The sequence below is a fragment of the Xenia sp. Carnegie-2017 genome, unplaced genomic scaffold (genome assembly GCF_021976095.1).
Source record: "Xenia sp. Carnegie-2017 unplaced genomic scaffold, XeniaSp_v1 HiC_scaffold_6, whole genome shotgun sequence".
Taxonomy (NCBI): domain Eukaryota; kingdom Metazoa; phylum Cnidaria; class Anthozoa; order Malacalcyonacea; family Xeniidae; genus Xenia; species Xenia sp. Carnegie-2017.
In genome coordinates, this window is record NW_025813526.1 from 15,135,544 (window position 1) to 15,156,432 (window position 20,889).

A 20,889-nucleotide genomic window follows, 5' to 3' on the forward strand; every position below is an offset into this window, starting at 1 on the left:
TATCATTTTAAAGCTCATGATTCAGTGAGTAGAAATTTTCCAGTATATAATAATTACAATGATAATTTAAACTCCAGTTGTATTAATATACTCGTCTAACTCATTACACAGTTTATCCATGGCTGGTGAAAGCTCTCGAAACTTTGACAAATCTCTTCCAATAAGACAAGTCAGATTTACAACCTAAAACAAGAATAACAGCGCAAGTGTTGATCACTATGTATCTTGGACTAAGAAAGACTAACCTGTTTTTATTATCAATATATCATGCCGTTTTTTGCTAAATAGTCCAGTTTAAGCTAAAAAGTCTTTGTTCATAATAAGGGTAAGAGGCTGAGAGATGGAAGGATGTAGGAACTGGAAAGGTGGATGACGCAATTTGATATATAATTATGAAAGTAAAAAGATGGTATAAAAATTCTTTCAAATAATTTAATTATGTACGATACCCCCATTATAAAATGACAAGGGGGAAACGCGTGCTCAGATTGGTCGATGCCCGTGTTTGGATCAGGCCCTCAGAAATTTGAAATTGCTGAATGGCGTAAGAATTTTGAATATGTCTGAAAGTGTGTAAATGTGAACTTAAATCAATATTGGTGATTTATCTACACATTTAAAGTCAATAGCCTTTCTGTATTTCTACGTTTTAGTGTTTTTGACTTCGTTCTTTTACTAAATTTCGCACGCTTGGAAGAACTTAGCTGTCATATTACCTCTCATTGAAATAAAGCTTACAGCACCACTTTCTTGATGTTATTTTATAAAACAATCACTTAATGCATGGTTTCAAGTGTTTAGATGGCCTGATCCAAACACTTGGGAGTTAAAAGAGCAAATTATTCGCCTTCGGTTTCGCGCGCTTTCTTAGCTAAGGATCGCAAATGCTGCTAGTTTGTTCGCGCGATCAAAAATTTGTTCAAATAATTTAACTATGCTGCAAGTCATTAAGCTCGCTCAGTAACTCGCAGGCACTCGCAAGCTTGCGAGTACGTTTTGCGACGAATGGAAAAGAGCCTTAACTCTCGCTTCATTCACTCCCAAGCGTTTAGATCGAGCCATCCAAACACGGCAATTATTACAAAATGTCAAAGTTTTTGCCCAAATTAAACCCATGTCAAAAATAAATAGTAATACTACCTCTGGACTTATTTTCATGAAGTTTCGCAGAGCCATTAAACTATGGTAAACTGTAAAAAAGGCGAATTAATGAATTTTAACTATCAGCTTTTATCATTCTCGTGTCACTGTTAAAAGGATGTAAACTGTCAACTAAATTCTTTTGACAACTTTGTTGATAATAAGCTTGAAAACGTATAATTTTTAGCCCGTTTCAAACTTGCAATTTTTTCGCGTCTGTTTGCGACGATAAAAATTTGAGTTCCATCGATTTCTACTTTTTCGCTGCGAAAAAATTCGCTAGCAAATCAAATTTCATTGTTTTCATTTGTGCACGTTCGTCAATCAAATGTCCGTTTTCAAAATGGCGGACGTTGAGGAGTTATTTGTTCGCTTACTGCAGCACATTTTGGCATATATTTACATTTCTAAGTAACTTAGAGGCAAATCCATTGGTAAAATTATATTCTTTAGAAATTCAAAACCAATAGTGTTTTTCTAAAAGTACTTTGAAGCAGCTTTCATGTATTTTGACTAATGCTGTATCCGCTACTGAAAACAAACATTGCGTATGGAAACATATTCCTGGTCGTAAAGACGACATAAGCTCTCTCACGAGCAAACAAATTCTCCTTTTCAGTGCAAGTTTCACCTATGAAAGAGGTACGTTATTTCGAGGCATGCAGATGCAGTCATCTATCTTGTATATGTTTGTTATTATTTCGCAGGTTTATTAAATTATTCGCGAGTTGAAAACCGACTTTAGGCCTATATTTAAATACGTTGGACGAATAAACAAAATCGCATCACACTAAGCTCGAATTATTGCAGCGTAAACGGAAAGGGTTGCACTGTCAGTTGAGAGTTTTCATCCAGTATTTACAGCAAAAGACGAAAGCGAGCCGCAAGAATTATTAATAAATGTCGAAACACGGAAAACTTTATGGCGTCCGTAGAAAATAGTTTGAAATCGTCTACATTTATTTATTGTATAATAAAACAATTGCTTTGCTTTGGATGAATCCTCGAATAGTTCTTAAATATATGTACGAAAAACGACAATATCGACGAATAAATTAAAATTATTATCACTTATATAAAAATATTCTAATTCGTGAGATTCGCCCGTATATTTCATTAAAGAAACGCAAAACAGGTAAATACCAGTGATCAAAAACGTTATACAGCTATTTTACCTGTCTCTTTAGGCAAATGTTCATTTTTCTGGATGCATTCAAGAATTGCAGAAGAATACTCAATGGCCGATTCATTACTGACCTATGAAATAAAAATTGTTTGTTAGCAACTGGCAAGTTTACAGATTGTATTAAATCATAAAGTAGAATTACCGAGAGATTATAGAGAGAGTTTTGTAGTAGCTATTAAAATAAATACTGGATAATTTATGAAAGGACAAATATTGAAATTTTATGCGATTCCAAAAAATGTTTAGCAAAACTGCAGTATTTAGAATAGAACTTCATTTCCAAATAAAATTTTCTTTAGCGTGTCAAAAAGCCTTCGTGAAAATATTTACATTTAAAATATCTTAAAAGCAATTCGAATGGTAAGATTTGCGCCGAAAAAATTTATACCTAGAAAAAAACATCAAAACTATGCATATTCTAATAAAAAGTTATTTAGTAATAAAGAGTTATTTTAAATCATTATTTTAAGGCTTACTGCGTGCGTATAAAGTAAAACTCTCAACATCACCAATGCTCAAAAGAACGTTGCCAATGTGTTTGGTGAAGATGACCGTTCACTTTCGCTTTAGCTCCATATGAAAGAGAGTTTTTAACCGGTCATTAATACAACAATTACGAGAAAAATTTTTTTAAACTAATGATACTCATGTTTGACGTTCCTTGCTGCTCTTTATGGTGCGTTTATAGGGATTTCAATCATAAGGGAAAATTGATCATCACACAAATAACATTTTAGGAGTTAATGGATTATTCAAACGATTTAATCCGAGCACCATATGACAACAGAATCAAAGCCTTCGATCAGAACTCACTCTGAACATAAGTACAAGAGAGCAAACACGGTTTTTCTGTACAAAAATTGACCTTAAATATTTCAGAAGAACATTGAAGGAAGGAAAACAGATTAATAACTGTTGTAGAAGTCTTGAAAATTTGTCCGGTCAAAAGTCATTGTCCGCTGACCAGTAGTTATTTTGAGCCCTGCATCACTCTGCGTGAACATCAAAAAGGAAAATAAAAATGTCTATAAGTAGAAATTTCAATGCAACGTATGTCTGTAATAGAATTATCTTATGGTATCATGTAAACGATTTCTATGTTGTCATGCAATACTGTTATCGATACTTCTTAGTGATAATTGTATTCCATCCAAAATTTATAGAACCCAAAATTTGCTTCACATGATCCTATACGCAGACACTAATTTCTACGAACCTTTGACAAAGAGACATCACGAACTAAAATCACAGCTTTAACAATTTCGTCCGTGTCACCTTCCAGAAGCGACTTAACAATCGCTTCAACGTCGTTTTTGTTGTCCACCATATTTTCGTTGTCTAAACCAACGTTCACACCACTTGTCGAGTCTTTACTATTTTCACTGATCTCGGAATTTCTGGAGTGCGGCTGATTAATATTAGAAATCGTAGGTCTACAAACGGATAACGGAGTTTTCGTTAGGGCCACATGACGAAAATTTTTTGGGTGTAATTAACTATAAAACACATCAGCTTAATTTAAAAATATAAATTATGAAGATTTAGAAAATGTCATGTGTGTATTCCTAGCAGGAGATCCGCAACCGTAGAGACTCAATAACAGTAATGCATTTAATTCGACTAAAAATGCAACAATTACGAGTTACAAACCTTAGAAATATCAATGCATAACGTATTGTGGTATTGTATTAACAATTTAACTTTGGAAATATTCCCCAAAATTACTGACCTCGGTTGATCAATGGAATTTGAATCTGAAGAACGAGTAAAAGCTGAGGTCATTGATGAATTTCCACCAATAGGATGAGCCGCCAGGGATTCGTAAATTGGTTTGATCATCGCACCTAATTGCCTAAAAAGAAGAAATTTATAAAATAATGCAAGCAATACGCGTGCTCTGATTGATCAATTCCGGTATTTGGATCAGGACATCGTACAATGTCGTTGACTGTCTCGATGATTGCAAGGGGGGCATTGCATGTTATAATTCGCAGAAAACAATTGATTTCAAAGGAACTGAATACAGCAGAAAATGAATATATGAATACCCTCCCCCAGCAATTATCGAGTTACGTAGCTACAGCCTAGATTTCACACGTATGATGAGAAATTAAAAAAAAATATGGAGAAAATTATCGTGGGACTTAGAACTGCGCTATCTATTTTCGTTGATAAACATTTCTTAGTATGGTTTATTATAAAAATCCGCACCAAAAAATAATACCATAATTTCAATGGCCAGTATAACAGAAGAACTTCAACAAGACCCCCACAAACAAATCATTCCAATGCAAAGCTACACACTAACTACTTTGAAAACACACTTCGATGAATTTAAAAATAATTTTTTTTTAAATGAACATCAAAATTGAAAATACTCCACAAAATTCAGTTCCACAACAGTTCAACAACAAAACAGCGAAAAACTTCATTTCATCTCCTAAATTCATGACTTGAGACTCACGTGTTGAAAATTTCTTTGGGTACTTCAAGAACATGTTTCGGGATGGTTTGACCAGTGAGAAACTGAGAAACCTCGTTGGAGAACGTGTTACAGTTGTGATCAAACAAATGATAGCATTCGGGTCTAAAAATACGTCAATAGTTATTATAAAAATACGAAACAAATAAAGCTACACAATGACATGATTAACCCATGCTATCCACAAACTCATGTGAAATAGGCCAATAGAGTCGGCGTTAGATAATATCGGACTAACGTACAATTACGTAATCGTTTGTAAAAAAACCGGAAGCCAGAAACACAATTCTTCATGTTAGTAGTTTACACTTCGGTCAATATTATTAATATTCTCGCTAAATATACCTCTTTTTCCGAGGTAAACGATGTCGTTATTTGCATTTTGTCTGGTAAGTGTCAGTGTAAGCTTTTTAATTGTATTAGTAGAGGCACTCGTGAGTTTTTAAAGACTGCGGCGATAGGCGTAATTACACTTGAAACTATACTATTACTTAATAACAACATACTTTGAGATATTTCTTGACTGTATCATCTAGCTCTGTCTCGCATCGTTACTCTCTATGGATTCAGAAAAGCCTCGTAACGCGGTCTAACAGTTAAAAACTCGCTTCGTTACTATCCATCGCTACATAAAAGCCTCGTCATGCGGTCTAACTGTTAAAAACTCGCTTCGTTACTATCTATCGCTTCATAAAAGCCTCGTTACGCGGTCTAACTGTTAAAAACTCGCTTCGTTACATCTATCGCTTCAGAAAAGCCTCGTTACGCGGTCTAACTGTTAAAAACTCGCTTCGCTACATCTATTGCTTCAGAAAAGCCTCATTACGCGGTCTAACTGTTAAAAACATACACCAAGAAAAAGTACTTGCTGTTTTGTTTTATTCGTTGCATTTTGTACGTAATTCTTGAATTTCAAACGATTACAATTGAGGAAAATGCCGCCATGTTTTTTAATTTGAAAACAAGTTTGTTTGGCTTTCACTGCGTTTCGGCCAATCAGGTTACATTATTTACAGGGCAATTACACTTTTGTAGAGTGCCATTACAGCTTTTCAACAATGCAATTACACATGCAGTGCAATAATAATAAACTGCACTGTAATCAACAAACCACAGTCAACGAATACCTCAAAGTACATTATTATTACATTAAAATATGCAGTAATCGTGAAAATAGTGTTTGTTATATGCATTTTACACTCCACATACACTTCCCCTGTAGTTGAGAGATAAGGAAAGAATACATATTTTATAATTTTCTCTGCTACTCTACTGAGATAAATGTCACGTTTATTTCATACAATAATAACAAGGAACGAAGCAATAAGCTTACACTGATAATAAAGAATTGGGTGAACAGTTTCCGGTAACATTTTTATCTTTGTACTTTCTATATACGTTTGATCAACCTTTGACAAAAAAATTCATACAAGATATTCTAAAACTACGAGAAAAATTGACCATGAACTTATAATGTACCTGAACTGTTGCTCTCCAACTTGAATTAGGAATAATTGAAACTCTTCTTCCGAGAGCTGGGTGGCGCCTAGGTCATGAATTTCATCGGGTTCACCCAGCACTGTACTACACTAAAGATAAAACAATTTTAAAAAACTTAAAACCATTATATAAAACAGGGATGGATTTAGGTAAGGACTGCGGAGTTCACATCCCGTCTAGCCTTAACTAGAAGGGGTAAGGGGGAGCAAATTTCACAACAAATATTAATATACCAACCAATAAAACTAAAAAGTTGTCAAACTACATATTTCTCAGGATCTCAAGTCAAACCCACAAAAATCTGACATGTGAACGACATAACGACACCCACAAAGAATATGAAATGTTTCGCCAATCATTTGTTCAGTTGCATATTGTACTATCGTAACGCCAATACGGAAGTCGGAAAGGAGACTTCCCATGCATGAAGGGTAACCAATTAAGTTCTTAACAACACTGTGTTGTACTCTTATACATTCATGTATAATGTATGCTTCAAAAATATATTTATTACAGCACATTTTAACATCAAATAAAGGAATGTTAATAAAGTTGTACTTGTACTCGTAGTCATCATCTTAATTAAAATTTGCTTCACTACGTGCACGTCATCTTGTTTATAGAACCCAGATCCCACACGGTCAAAACACGTAGCAATAGTCGTTCCGTATACTTGAGTAGTTTCTTAGAAAAGTACGTAGCTATTTCGTCTGCAAAACTTGTGCAATAAATCATCATAATCTACTGCCGACAATATAAGTCATTACAGGGTCATATTGGCACGAGTACCTGGACTATTTTTCAAGATAACTAGAGGAATTCTAATAACAGAAAACCAAATGGTAGAAATTGAGAATACATATTGAAAGACAAGATCGACATCCTCAAACCCATTTCGTAGGAAATATAAAATTAAATTTTGTAAAACATCTACCTTTCAAAATTCATTTATAAACAGGTCAACTAGAGTGTCGAATATCCTGCCATACAACATCTCCAGTAACAAACTAACCCTTTATCAATCTCAACCTGAACTTCTAAAATACTATAAGCAAACCTTAAAAAATACTTATAATGCAGTCGATCCTAGAACTTTGAAATCTATCTGTTTTTGTTGTAACAAGTGTCGTTGACTCTCGAGGGCAAAAATCTATTGTTGTGTTTAAGTAACTGTGCATAATATTTTTAGGGATCGCTATAGTAGGCGCAAGCTGTTGCGATTTTCCAGCTATAAAGAAAAGTTAAACAAATAAATATAAGCACGTGTCCAATCTCTGTGGGCTTAAGAGCTCAACAGGTAGAGCAACTGAGTAGTATTCCGAAGGTGCTAGTCCAAATCTCGTCCAAATATGTTTTTCATGCGCGTATAAAAACCGTGGCAGGATTAACATCATGACAACCACTATGCAATCAGCCACTAATGCACATTTAAAAGAATAATGTGGTATATTGATGTTAGAAACAGTCCTGCATAGTTAGTCTATCAATAGGTAATTATATTATAACCCAAAAGCAAGATAACGTGTTGAAAATATCAACAACACCGTATGGTCACAAAATCAGCAGGGTGAAACAGGCACTAAACTAAGACATGGTCACTTGAGACTTCCATTTCATTCAATGAGTAAACTTACTTACTGGTCTGGAATATCCAATTCCATTAGATCCAAAAAATTCCTTTCAAAACCACAATACCTGTATGCCTAGAAGAAATAGTGGTTGAGTGGTTTGCCTGTAAAGCATTTTAAACTTAACCTAGAGACCATGGACGAGGGAAGGTCAATAAGTAGGGGCACATATTCATCAACATATAAGATACAGTGGTAAGCTCCTTTCAAATTTATTGTTCTCAACCTATTTTGCAATACATGTATGAATATGAGCCCCCCAATTGTCAATCTTCCCATGCCCCTGGCAAACCTACATTAAGTGATCAGACTTCAAGATTTCCCAAGAGAAAATCACCAATATATTAACAACCAAAAGCAAACAATATAAAACCTTGAATTGTTTGTAAGTCTAATCTGTAAAGCTGAGATAGCATTGTGCACATGGTACAAACTTGTCACAAATTTGTCACTACTGATTTAATTTAGGTCTATTTAATTTGTGACTATTATACAATTAAATTTTCAAGGAAGCACCACATGACCTCTTTAATACTTGGAAGCATTATACAGATTTAACAGAACAATTATAGTAAAGATTCAGACACAAAATTGATCTGCCATAGGTAGTGGTCCTGTCTACCTCTCGGCAATCACCTTACATGTTAGTATGTATCGGAGAATAGTTCATATAAATGTACCAATACAACAAAATTTAGAAGAGGATAGCAAATTTTGTTATTGTCTATGAGAAAAATATGTAGTAAAGGTAATAAAACATAGTAAAAAAGTGTACTGTAAAAAGTTTTGGTATACATGTTAAACTTAAAGCAGTAGCGGATCTAGGGGTAGTCATTGCGAGCAGCAGCGAGTAAAATAAATTAAAGCTGCTTTAAAGTAGCTTAAATTCAATTTACTTTCAGGAATGCAAAGTACTTTCGGAAAAGCACTATTGGTTTTGAATTTCTAGACAATACAATTTCACCAATGGTCTTGTCTCTAAAGGCTTAGAAAGGCAAATATATTCCAAAATGTGCAGCAGTAATTTATTTTGACTAACCCTTGATCCGCTACTGACTTAAAGTATATGTTAAGCTTTTTCAAAAACAGTTTTATTATAATGGGCAAAAGATTTTTCACATGACTTGATTCATTAACTCCTAAGTAACAAAGTGAAGTGAAGTAAATAATAAAGAAAAAGAAATTTGTAATGTAATCGTCGTTGGTATAGTCCTGAGAAGGACTGTTTGTTGTTGTTGACTGACGTTTCGACAACCTTAGTGGTAGTCATCTTCAGAGTCAGTCAACAACAACAAAAACAGTCCTTCTCAGGACTATACCAACCTGGACGATCTACATTTACAAACATGTAACAATACTCCCGGGTTCAAACCATTTACTTTAAAAAGAAATTTGTAACGTACGTACCATATTCCATTGATTTGCTTTCCTATAAAATAAATTAAGCCAATTAGTAAATTGTCTTTGATAAAGAAAATTAAAAATAATTTAGGAATGAGTAATGGCCAAATCCTTTCCAATTATCAAGTTGTATGCAGCACTAATAACTATCGACAGAATACCTAATAGCAGTCTTGAGATGTAGATGCTTTCATGCACAAAATGCATGGAGAAAGTATGTATTTCACAAATTTACTTTTAAGAACCAGCAACAACTTGCCCATGCTCAATGTTTTATTTTCCCTGAGTAAGGACTTGGTATGTTCTTAGCTTGTTCTTACCAGTCTTTTCAGCGATATATTCCTCCTATTAATTACCATAATGTACCCATATGACAACAGACAAGATCGGCTTTATAAAGCATCGTTTTAAGATTAACTTTTAAATTACAACAGCTTTATCTACATGCGTACATAAGCGAACAAAACTGAGCTATTGAGTTCTTATTGTTAAATAATCCACTCTATCCTTAAATAATATGAGGACCTCTGATTTTTCTATTACCACTGTACAAATCACTAAACACTAAAGTTAGGTAAGTTTTCGTCAGCTTCAATTTGTCATTATTTTCTCATTTTTTGAGGATCTAATCTCAATGATTCAAGATTCGGCCTCGATATTCATTATAAAAGTGCAAGTAACTTTCAAGTTGATACAAGTAGTTAAGTTAATGATATTAATAATATACAAACCTAAAACAAACGGTGACATTTGTCGTGCAAGACCACGGGTAACATCATAAATATAGAGCTTTACATTACACGCAGAAGACATGATTACTGGGCAACAATAGACCCCGGCAGAGTCAAAAGCAAAATATAAAGTCAATATTGCTAAAAGAAAGTAATATAATTTTTTGTCGATTCATAATGATGTGTTGATGTGCTTGCGGTTAATTTATTTTCGTATTATTAAAATCCATACATCAAAATTACACATTCGTGTAATAAAAATTAATGCCCAATATAAAGTTTTGATTAGAGCCATAGAAATAGACCAGAAAAGTTGTAAAATTGAATTTATTGTAACGTTTTGTCTTTACTCAAGAAATCTTCAGACAAATAATAAATAGGATGTTAAGACAAGATATTATATTTACAAAAAAGTGTTAAATTGCTACTAAAGGAGGCGGTGTCAAATTAATATATGATAAGGAAGTTAGGAAGTAAAATAAAGAGAAATTAAAAGAGGTTAAGTGAAATGGAATTTCCTTGCACATTAAGTGAAGGCTTGTATTTATTGATTAGAAGGCTCTCATGAATGGAAAATTCATAAGAATCGTTGGAAGAGGAGATTATTTTAAAGTCGTCTAAGTTGAGGGTGTGTCCAGTTGCGTTAATGTGATCAAAATGCTTGACAACGCAGGGTGGGAAACTTGGTTGCCTCTAAGGGGGGATATTCCCAAGTGCTCCGAAAATCTGGTGTGTAGATGGCGTGTGGTTTGACCCTCATACGAGGTGTTGCAGCTTCGACACATGAATAAATAGACTACACCAGATCTCAGAGGTTTGGGAATTTTCCAGACTCGATCAAATGCAAATTAAAAGACATTGCCCACTCAGGTTTCCGAAGTTAAAGCCCACCACCTTTCCTATACTCACAAGAAGACTTGAACATTTTAAATAGTTTAAAAAACGAGATAACTATCCTCATCACTAAACCTGACAAAGGAATTGGCATCGTAATACTTAACAAAGACGACCACATAAAGAAAATGGACACACTCTTATCTGACACTACAAAGTTTCAACCTCTTGATGGAGATCCAGTAAACGTCACTTTACAACGAGAAAATCAAGTGAAGTCTTCATTAAAAAAGTTGAAAGATGCTAAATCTATCGGCCAAGAAACTTACAAAGAACTTTACCCTACTTGTTCACGAATAGGTATATTGTATGATCTTCCTAAAATACATAAATGTAACATCCCTCTCAGACCCATTCTTTCCTTCATTAATAATTATTCATATAAACTAGCAAAGTTTTTCATCCCACTCCTAAAACCATTCACTATAAGCAACCTCTTCATCAAACACTCTTTCTCGTTTGTTGAAGAAATCCTAAATTGCGATATCAACTCCAGTAATGTTGTCCTTGCTAGTTTTAATGTCGTATCCCTTTTTACTAACATACCTGTTGACGAAACCATCCGCATAATATCAAATAGCATTTTTAACAACCACCAGTACTTCAACGGACTCACTGCAACAGAATTTGAAAAACTACTTTCACTAGCTGTTAAGAATTGTCACTTTATCTTTAACGGGAAAATGTACCAACAAATTGATGGGTTGGCTATGGGCAGTCCATTGAGCCCTCTCTTTGCTGATATATTCATGTCCTTTCACGAACAATCCTGGCTTAATAAATGTCCTTCTTCATTCAAACCACTACTTTACCGACGCTACGTTGACGACTGTTTTTTACTTTTTCATTCCTCCGATCACGTCCCTCTCTTTCTTGACTATCTGAACCGACAACACCCAAACATCACATTCACAGCTGAAGTCGAAAAAAACAGAAAACTATCATTTCTTGACATTGACTTCTCTCGCACTAATGGAAAATTCACCACTTCCGTCTGCCGCAAACCTACCTTCACTGGCCTCTTCACTAACTTCCAGAGCTTCATCCCATTTACTTACAAACTTTCACTAGTCTCCTGCTTACTTCACCGCATCTTCAACCTTTGTTCTACTTACGAAAATTTTTATACACAACTCGAATTTACCAGAAAGTCACTCACCAAAAACGGTTTTCCCTCACGTATAATTGACAAAATCACACGTCGCTTCCTCAACAAGACCTTTGCCCCCAAACCACCAATCTTGACAGCTCACAAAATGCTCATCTATTTTTGTCTTCCTTTCACCGGCATACACTCCCTTCAAATTCGCACACAAATCAATAGCCTTTGTGCTGCATCCGACCCACATGTATCTATTCAATTCATTTTCCGCCCTTCCCAACGTATCTCTTCTTTCTTCCCCTTTAAGGACAAAATTCCCAAACCTCTGAGATCTGATGTTGTCTATTTATTCAAGTGTCGAAGCTGCAACGCCTCGTATGTGGGTCAAACCACACGCCATGTACACACCAGATTTTCGGAGCACTTGGGAATATCCCCCTTACAGGCAACCAAGTTTCCCACCCTGCGTTATCAAGCATTTTTGATCACATTAACGCAACTGGACACGCCCCCAACTTAGACGACTTTAAAATAATCTCCTCTTCTAACGATTCTTATGAACTCTCCATTCACGAGAGCCTTCTAATCAATAAATACAAGCCTTCACTTAATGTGCAAGGAAATTCCATTTCACTTAACCTCTTTTAATTTCTCTTTATTCTACTTCCTTACTTCCTTATCATATAATCCATTTGACACCGCCTCCTTTAGTAGTAATTTAACACTTTTTTGTAAATATAATATCTTGTCTTAACATCCTATTTATTATTTGTCTGAAGAGGTCTTGAGTAAAGACGAAAATTCAATTTTACAATTTTTCTGGTCTATTTCTATGGCTCTAATCAAAACTTTATGTTGGGCATTAATTTTTATTACACGAATTGGATTTCCGCTCGGCAAGTCTCTCGCTAAAATTACACATTGCTATAATAACTACACATTGCTATAATAACTACACATTGCTTACAATAATTATTTTGTAATCAATCACTTTGTTCTGTTTATCTGTACGTTGATTTAGTAATTTATGCCTTATCAAAAATCAAGATGACTCGTAATAAACAAGTTTCTTACAATAGATATTTGTTTCCTTTTAAGAAATATTCATTATTTTATGGCATGGCCTTTTAGTGAACTATTCAGTACTGCTCGAGATCAAGATGAAATATGATACCAGGGTATTTTATGTCACATTTTAAAGAACTGATCTTTTTAGCTGTAAGATAATGTTTTGTTGTTGAATGTCTTTACTCATTGCTTTGCTCCAGATAGAATACGACCGATAAAAGATTATCAAAATTTCAAAAGAAATCAGCGGGGCAGAGCTGAATATATAAATATATACACCAGCAGCAATCCAATATGTGATTCAAGAGAAAATCATCAGTGCAGAAGCATCAGCAACAGTTTGGTTTTGTAATTAAACTAGTTTTTGGTATGACTTGATATCTACATTTATTGGTTTCATTCAACTGGTCAATCATTTCGTTCACAAAATAAAAATAATGCTGTCAAGTGATTATTCGATCAAAAAATTCGTCAGGTGTACAAAAGGGTCCGGGTAACGTATAAGTTGCCATAAGACATTAGTAGAATGGTAGATAAGATTAAATGTAATATTTACTATAGCAAAGCCACGCATAGGAGACAGTGGACGATAAGATTTATCTCTTTGTACATTACGGTAATCCACTAAATGAATCTTTTTGCATCATTCTATTATTCATAATAGTATAAGCAACTAAATTCCATATGTAGCAATCTCTCTTTGTCCCTAAACAAGCAAAAAAGCCAAAAATTTGTCTTCTCTACATATAACGCCATATTGTATATGCTGGCGTTTGGAACAAAAATGGCGGACGCTAGGCAATTTTACTTCCGGGGTCCCGACTCTTACCAATAGAGGGCTCTGGAGCTAACACCTGGTTTCATCTGACACAATAGAAATCATCTCACTGTACTTAAATATGAAATTATATGTGTGCAAACGGTGTGTTTTTTTTTTAACCCTAACCCTAAGGAATTTTGGTTATTTTGCTCGGGTTTGAAAGTTAGATTAATGTTTTCGTATTATGACGGATGTTGATATAATTTAGGAGTAATTAATGTCTATTTTTACCATACTAACCGCATGGTTGGTTGGATACAAGCATAACGTCCTAGCCCAAGTATTGAGTTGCTTGGAGTCTGGGTCTCGAATAGAATAAAAAACATTCTGTGTAACATCAAATACGTTTCGATGAACCTGTCGGAAGACATACGAATCAGAGCAAAAAAATATTCACTGACACTGTGCTGACGAATACGCTGAATAATGATCACCTCGTTCACACTTAGTGACTTATATACCTTCTCTCGTCAGTTGGTTCCAGGCCACGACTGGTTCCTCGGATATTAACTTTGCATGTTCATTATATATCGTTACCATACTAACTACATGGTGGCTGATTGGAAGCAGGCATGGGCAATATAGCCCAAGTTTTTGGTTGCTTAAGATCCACGTCTTGCATTCTGTACTTTACCTCCAAAGATATTACACTATCACTCCAAGGAACGCAAATATTTTTCAACCTGTTTTCGTGCGATTTTATCTTGCATATGAAGCACTACTTTACATTCTCTTCCGGTTTCCCTAAAAAGTTATGGCTTTATCCATATGGCCACTATGTAGGAGCAATCATGAAAATGATGATGTTGAGGAGTTACTTTAGCTTTTCTGATGGTTATATAACTGTTTGTAGTTATTGTTTGTAGTTGTTGGTTATAGCGCTGTGGTATCAGTCTTTTTGTTTAATAACTGTATATATCATCGTCATTTAGAGGCTGTTTACAGGATCCCGGCTAACCGACATTCAGGGAGGCGTGAAAGGATTTGAAGGCATTAAAAAGAGTCAAAACTTCAAAGCTAAAAAATAAAACTGTTTGTTAAGCGCCAGAAGCCCTTCCTACTGTAATTCTAAAACTATGCCTCAATAGTTGTTTTCATTTTAAATGTTTCGGATATTTACAAAGTCAGAATATTGTACAAAATGCCCAAGAAAATTAATCTGATGATAAGCATTTAGTATTTTCCATTTGCCAAAATCATTTATCACTTCCATGAATCCTGCTACCCGGGCTCGTGTAATCAGCCGAATCATTGAACCGGTTGTAAAGCTTGTAATGCTTTCTGATCGTCATGATACACGGACCAAGTACCCGTTATTTTATCTGATCTTAATCTTACACACAAGCTTTTGAATACAAATCTGATTTTAATACAACGTAACACTTTTACTACTTTGTTACCCGCATATCAGGTGTTTGGTGATGAAGTAACTATGTTATTAGAGTTCTAATATATTATTAGTATGCATTCATTGACCATCGCCCCAAGTTCTTGCTCAACTAGCTGACAACAGGTCAGGGACACCAGCTACTGCTGTTATACAAAAGCTCTGATAAGAAAAATTTTCACCTAACCCAGATCTCTGTGCTGCAGCACGAAACAATAAGTCAATCAATCTTGTGATAGTGACTGGCTTTCTTGCAAAACAACGCTCCTTTCTTCTCTCCCTGCATGTGTAAATAATGCAGAATCTCCCCGCTCCGAAATTTCAATAAGTTGTTCATTTTTTATGCTAAGTAATATTTTAAGAATTACCTTTCTTCCTCATTGTCTAAATTAAAGAAATTTAACTAGACCTATTGTTATCTTTGAGTTGTTTTATGCATGTATTCTTATCTCTTGTTGAAAGTTTGAGCGCCTTGTAGTTATGATCACTGCGTAAAAGCTTTTAAAAATTAATGTTAATAACATTAACCACAAAGGACAGCTCGTGAATGCTGGTGTGTAATGACATAATTCTTTGTTACTACAACACATTTTAGTAATCTGGTGGTTATACAACTGTATAAGATCAATGGAACGTTTTTTTGGGAGTTATATATTTTATATATTTTATATAAATAGGCTGTCTAAATTTCTCCATATCGAGCAGCTTATCCATACATTGTCATTGATGTACAGTTATCACATCATTGCAGGTTACTTAGAAAATTATTAAACAATAACTAGTAAATTTGATGAATTTTTCAAGAAGTGATTATCAAACATTCATTCGTATTACATAGCACTTCATGCTCCTTCACACAATTTTCTAAAAGCAAGACTTTTAATAAAAAATTTTTTCCGTAAACTTACGCCCTGCAAAGTTCAATGTAATTGTGCAAGATAGCAATCTATGTTGTTCAAATTGCGAGCTTTTGATAGTTATTGGTGTTATGAGGCAACTTTAGGTATTTTGTTATTAAGTAATGACAATCGCAGCATACACTTAGCTACACTGCAGTAGGTATAATTTTCATAAAAGACTTATAAATATCTTGAGAAAAGTAGATATGCCAGTGGCGGATCCAGAGTACGTCAAAATAAATTACTGCAGCACATTTTGGTGTGTATTTACATTTCTAAACACCTTAGAGGCAAATCTATTGATAAAATTATATTCTTTAGAAATTAAAACCTTTATTTGTAGGGTGTCCTGCAGCAAATATTTCTTTTGAACATTTTGCTGAAGCAGATTGAGTTGATAGTTCTTAAAAGAACTATTTTAAGTAAAGAGCACTAACCTAATAATTCTAAATTAAACGACACGATGCATTTCGGCAGACTACTCCTCAGGTGTCAACGTCTGCTAAATGAAAATATACAATCTACCGATATTTATAAAGCCAAGAAAAAGTGTACTTCATCTCCAAAAGGGGAGATAACGCTCAAAACAGGGATAAATTAAAAACATAATCCTTTTGTCGGCAGAGGACGGGATTGGTTAACTTAATTAAAACAGCCTCCATGACGCGTAACTGAAAGAATGAACAGCATTTCTTAATAGTTCTAAAACTGTCGTCTGAATAACAATCACCACAATGGGAGTTATTTCTATGGCTCTAATCAGAACTTTATGTTGGGCATTAATTTTTATCACACGTATTCAAGAGATGTTTACCAATCGCGGAATCACATGAATTTTAATTACCTTTATTACAATCACGTTTTGGTTGTTGTCTTGAGGGGACCGTTGCATTTCTGATTGAAGTTAGGCCGTGCAGCCGGGGCATGGGGCAAGTGCCCCCACTTTTGCAACAGGGAAAAATGTGCCCTTTTTCTGGACTGAAAGTGCCCTTTTTCATGGTATAGAAATGCCCTTGTTTTAGGTAAAATTGGACTGATAAAGTTTTTCTTAGATACAAGTAGCCCCGAGAGTAGAACAAAGTCTATCGGCATCATGCGAAATCAGCTATAGCTTAGTTTTTGATCTTGATTACCCAGATGGATCAAAAATTGCGTTTGTCGATTAGGGTTGTCTTCGCAGGCCTCCGCCCAGTAACTTAACCAATGAGAAGTCGCAATTTATGATCCATATGAGACTATAAATTCTATGGCAACGCATTGCTCCCGTCGTATTGTCTTTCAGGCCATTGGTCCTACAAAACTGTTGACAATTCATAATCATGATAATTGAAAATTTTGCGGTTTAAATCACTTCTAATCAAAATCATCATGCCTAGAACTGCTAGGCGAAAACGAGAAAAGGAAAAAGAGCTTGTAGAAACAGCTAAAACGATGCGAAAACTGACGAGTTTTTTTAGTAGTGCTCCAGCAGAGAACGTTGTTGACCAAAACATCGACTATAGGTCTAATTTGACACTGCCGTCAGCTACAGAAACTCCATCAACGTGTTTATCTCCTCATTCTCACGAATCTGACTCTACATCGTCTTCACAGATACTAGTCGCGCCGCCGACCGAACCAGTTCTCACACCTTCTCAAAACCTAACGTATGCGTCTTTGCCAAGTTCCACGACTACTGCCCTAATGGTAGGACCTATGCAAATTGAGTCAACGGAATGTTTGCTAGGACTCGATTGTAAGCGTTTGTGCTGTACAGGCCGACAGCCTTACCATCCTACCCTAGAAGAAATAAAGCACGCGTCTAGAAAGCAAACCAGTACAGGAGGATCGTCGAATGTACGAACTTGTCCGTCTTCTATATTTTTGAAATATACATGGGTCACATACTGCATGACAAAAGGCACCATTGCCTGTTACTTCTGTAAAAGAGCGATGCGTCAAGACCTTGTTACTTACAGTCACATAATGGTGAAAAGGCTTTTCTCCTAGGACAATTCAGTGACGTTTAATAGCTAAGGACGTTTAATAGCTAAGGACTTTGTTCTCAAAAACGAACGTAGGGTTAGATTTTTTGGGAAATTTTAATGAGATCGCATTACTTAATAAAATTGTTCATGTAGTCATCTTAGTTTAATTTGTTACCACGCACGCCGAGCAGTAGAGAATACGCATAGCATTCTAAGAATGTCTACCAATATTTTGCAGACTTTGAAACTTAATCATGATTCATGAAACAATGCATAACTGTAATATACTAAAACAGTAAGCTGAAAACTCACTTGCCCTTTTCGGTCAGTGCCCCCCCCCCACTTTTGAGATACTTCCGCGGCCCCTGGGTCGGAGTGGTGCGCCCTCTTTGAGGATTTTAGGCAATCCATACATACGTGGTCTCTCTGCACCGGTTGGACGAACTAAATTATAAAAATCCTCACTGGTTTGATTTGACTTTCTTAATTCTGAGAGAAGTAATTGTAATCTCCTTTCTATTAAAGAGGTTTTGTCACAATCTGGCCATTTACCAAGCTTGCAAAATTTTTTCTCTTAGTTTAAAATGCTTAGCATTTTGCTATTGTAGTCCTCCCTATCTAAAATCACTACAGAACCTTTGTCTGGTTTGCAAATTACAATATTCTTATTTTTATTCAAATTAGAAAGGGCAATCATATGTTTTTTCGTTAGAGAATGTTCTTTGGAATCGACCTTACACTCCAAATAAGTGTGCGCAAGGCTTGACAGTTTGCTCTTAAAGCCAGGAACTTCTTCGATATCGCGTGCTTCAAACTTTCCTAACTGTGACTATAATATTTCAAACTCTGAAAACATGTCCTCTTTTTTCAAATTACTAGGTGGAATTCCAAACTTTGGACCTCTGGACAAAACATCCATTTCAAACGCAGGAAGTTGATATGATGAAAGATTTGTTACATGTGATGCTGCAGAATCAATGTGACTACTTTTTTGTATGAAACATTTCAACCTATCGTCATTATTCTTCCGTTCAACAACCCATTTTTTATATCTTGTGTCTCCCAAGTAAGCACAAAATCGTATGTGATCATGCTTTGAGAGAAAACCTTTGACAACTACCATCTGTCTAAGAAGATAACTTCTCAAATACTGAAGCTTAGATTGTTCCTTATTAATGTCATCTGTCAAAAATGCCTTTCCATAGACAATGTATGTCTAGCCCTGCTTCTTGCTATCCTAGTAGTTACATCATTCCATCATTCGAACGACCCTTTCGTTCGCTGTTTCTTGGCATTATAAATATCGGTAGATTGTATATTTTCATTTAGCAGACGTTGACACCTGAGGAGTAGTCTGCGGAAATGTATCGTGCTTTCTAATTTAGAACTATTGGTTTAGTGCTCTTTAACAGTTCTTTTAAGAGCTATCAACTTGTTATATTACTTTTACCATTCACAATAGTATTAGCTATCTTTAGAACTATTTTATTATTGAAACCAAATACATGCATAACACTAATTTTGAGTTTATATTACATGTTTCTCCAGTACTAAAAACGCGTGCCATACTACGCTTATTAAAACCACCAATATCTTGCAGCGTTCACTAATTTATCATACTTGGCTTTGAAAGTTAAGCAGTTATTTGTTGCATATTTATCTCTCCTCCTTTAATAAGTAAACGCTACCAACATAACCATCTTCTTTAGACAAAAAGGCTGTTTTTTGGAGTAAAATGCCAGGCTCAAAAACATGGGCATAACATCAATGGAGGTTAATTAACATTATGTTATCACAACAATTTCACCTGAAGCATTTCCTCAGCATTTCTTGCAAGAAGATTAACACCCAGAGTGATTAAAGCATGATAAAACCACTTGCATAATAAAGCACCTTCGGGAAAATTTATTCTAACCATGTCTGCAGTTTAGTTTGTTGAGATGAATTAGAGAGAAATCGATTACTTCAAATGTGCACGTGCAATTCATCTGAGAGACAAAATAAACAATTTTTTGTCTTGGATTAAGTGATTGCTCCAGAAATAAGATGATTTATTGCTTACAAATGTCCCTATAGTTGCATGAAAACTGTCTTATATAGCTGATAGCCATCTTTTTAGCTCATATAAGGGTAGTCTGCAGCCTGTTGCATACTCTGGTCATTATTTGAATGCTCTGAAGTGATAAATGCACGCACGAAATAATTCATTGTATTTGAAGCTATGACGTCTGTGCAAGTTTTGGAGATAGATTATCTGACCCACATTATGTCTCATAAAGCGATAAGACAAGATAAGCAAAGAAAAAAGTGTAGCAGCTGATTTATCTCCTGAATCCGCAGCTTTACCTTATTAAAAATTGAGCTGTTCATTAAATTTTTTTTAATGCCGTACCGTTCTAATATTGTGCATACGAGGAAGTTCGAAGACAGCGCTTTCTCTAAAAATACATAATGGAAACTGAAACACTAAATGTCTTTATACATAAATCAAATTTCCTCAATTGTATTAATGTAAAAAATGCATCCTGTGCAAATATCGTCATATTTGAAAAACTTTCGTTTTTGCGAAAATCATATTTGTGAAAAACTTCAAGAAGTTAAAAAAAGTAACATGTTGCAGCTTTGGCATTATAGTTAAGAAAATAAAATAAAGATACGCGCTTTAAAAAGTCTTTAAACTTTTC

The 20,889-nt window shown here is 34.9% G+C and overlaps 1 protein-coding gene across 1 annotated transcript; it reads right to left on the minus strand.

Annotated features, from left to right (window-relative positions):
- LOC124457835 lies at nt 1–10,269 on the minus strand. The gene is given in 11 exon segments (XM_047008019.1): nt 1–183; nt 1,141–1,190; nt 2,316–2,397; nt 3,543–3,759; nt 4,056–4,178; nt 4,791–4,913; nt 6,288–6,397; nt 7,947–7,983; nt 7,985–8,011; nt 9,344–9,365; nt 10,069–10,269. Coding segments are annotated over 11 exon segments (990 nt in total). The 5' UTR covers nt 10,151–10,269; the 3' UTR covers nt 1–66.
- Between the last annotated feature and the right edge of the window lie 10,620 nt (nt 10,270–20,889).